A 2,375-nucleotide genomic window follows, 5' to 3' on the forward strand; every position below is an offset into this window, starting at 1 on the left:
TAATAATATATATTTTGGCAACATAATAAATATGGCATAAATAATATAAATAATAAGAAATTAGTGTGTGTATATTAATAAAATAAATAAATATGTTTTTAGAAAAATGATTTATTTTGCCAAATAATTGTACCCCTTGAGCTGAATGAGTACCCCCCGTGCTTTCCCTCCGTGAGCTGACCGTTGAGTCCCTCCTCAGAAGCTACGCCCCGCCTGCTTATCTGGAACCAAGGTTTTGTTGGGCAAAACCTTGGTTTTAAAAAAAATGGGGGTGTTTGGCAAATTTTTTGCCAAACCAACCCTTAATTTAGCATCGTATTAATATACAAGATTTTTTTGCCCATAACTCACCCATCCATTATGTCATTTATCAGGGATTCGACCGCAAATACAGGGTGTTCGGTATAATTAACTTTGATATACAAAAGATGTTGGGATATTATTTTTTTAAAAAAATGTAAAAATGCTTTTATATTTTTTTTAAATTTTTAAAAAAAGGGGTTGCTGGTACGAAGATGCAATGATGCAGAGAAAGCTGCAAGAAATAGTCAGAATCTGACCAGAAGCCAATTTGCAGGAATGCAAAGCTGGAGGTCACGTATCTGCATAAGTGACCCTTCTTATTGCCCGGTTATTCATTTTCACGGTTATTGTTTATTTTATTTAAACAAAATAAAGGGATAAAAAAAGCCAGGCCTTTTTTATAATACCGTTTTGTCGGGTGTTTTAATACCTCTGAGCAGAATTCCAAATCTTGATTTTTCCCACAGTGAAGAACTAACATTCAACCCCTTGGCTTATAAAAGGCTTTTTTTTTTTTTTTAAGTATAAATATTCTCTTATTGAAAGTAATCTTATCTAAAATATCATCACATACAAAATGTGATAACCTCTTCCAGAAAGCTTCGAGACCGATATGACATCAGACTGTTAAGTTGGGCCCTGACCTTCTCAAGAAATATATCAGACTTGAGAGGCAATCCTCCTTCTTGGGCCCTGGCCATCTTAAGGATATTTTTCGGCAGGATATTTAGGCCCATGAAATCAAGATATCCTTAATCCTAGTTGAAGGCCCAAAAGGCCGAGAAATACTCTGTTTTTAGGTGAAATATTCTTTGGTATAAGTATTATGTCGTTGGCAAAAAAAAAGGATAACTATTCCATCAGTAAAAAGTTACGATGAAAATAACTGTGTGTTTTGAACAATATAAGAAATGGTCGTGAGAATAGACATAGAGCTTAAATTTTTTCAAAAACATAGTAGTATGATCTATTGAAAAATATTTTTATTGAATATTTAATATAAATATATATAGTAAATCAACATTTTTCTTCTCGTGAAAATTAATTTGAGTAATTTTTAAAAAATAAATATTTTTTATTTGAGTTTCAAAAATTTAACCTATTTTCAAAATATATTTTTGTTGATGTTTCACTAATGAGCACGGTGTGCTTATTGTTGTAATGAAATTTGAACAATTCAAAATTTAATCTGAACTATGGAGACTTAAAAGTTTTGATCCGCAATTTTTTGGTGATATATTTATTTTTTTAAAAAAATATTAGTTATAAAATTATCTATATTTCCAATATCTGTATCTATTAAATTAAAAAATTATTTAAAGCAAAAAAATTCAAATTAAATCTAGACAATCTAAAATCAGTCTAAATGGTCAAAATTAAGATAAAGACTTCATACTTACGTTTGTGATAAGGAATGTGCTCGCATGGAAAAGATCAATATAACTTCTGATTAACAAGATTCAAATCTTAAAGAAAAGTGCTCGTACGTATATTAACCGGAATCCAGTTCGCAGAGAAGCAAACAAACTGGAGGCCATACACAAATAAGACCCTTTTATTTCAAGATCACTCGTTTATTTCCACACCGCTACTCATAAACACAAAGCCAGGCTAGCTAGGGTGGCTTTGTCTCCGACATTATCATAGATACGTGTAGTTAAAAAACCTCGTTCATCATCAAGTCCTAGATTATTAGTCTGCTGTGTTATTAATTATCAGCATCATGTATAGGAGCTGCATGACTCGTAGCCGAAGCCAGTTATGTCAGAACAGCGACACTGTGGAGGAAAGGACCTCGTACAAAGGCACTTGTCACAAGCCGAGTGGCAGTCTTCCCCTACGTCCAGGCACTGACATTGAGGAGGAATCGATCTTGTGCAGATACAGGAATCGCAGCATCCAGACGATGATGAAGATTTCGACCTAGACAACGACGACATCATCATTGGACTGGTGAGGAAGGAGGTTGCGTCGTTTAAACGATAAGGATGAGCGAAATTTGAAGTGAAAGTAATTATTAGGAAAGCCAACACAGTCACCTTCTTCACCATCACCATCTTGTTCAGCTCCAT

The 2,375-nt window shown here is 33.6% G+C and overlaps 1 protein-coding gene across 1 annotated transcript; it reads right to left on the reverse strand.

The window, feature by feature from the left end:
- Positions 1-2,024: 2,024 nt before the first annotated feature.
- LOC114730529 (Bowman-Birk type proteinase inhibitor-like) lies at positions 2,025-2,375 on the reverse strand. The gene has a single exon (XM_028917615.1). The coding sequence runs from the start codon at positions 2,373-2,375 to the stop codon at positions 2,025-2,027; it is 351 nt and encodes a 116-aa protein (XP_028773448.1).

Source organism: Neltuma alba, unplaced genomic scaffold, assembly GCF_004799145.2.
Source record: "Neltuma alba isolate B1F8T4 unplaced genomic scaffold, ASM479914v2 tig00002507_pilon, whole genome shotgun sequence".
NCBI classification, from domain to species: domain Eukaryota; kingdom Viridiplantae; phylum Streptophyta; class Magnoliopsida; order Fabales; family Fabaceae; genus Neltuma; species Neltuma alba.

Coding starts and splice junctions, on each gene's coding strand:
- LOC114730529 (XM_028917615.1), bottom strand. CDS start 2,375: ATGGAGCTGAACAAGATGGTGATGGTGAAGAAGGTGACTGTGTTGGCT.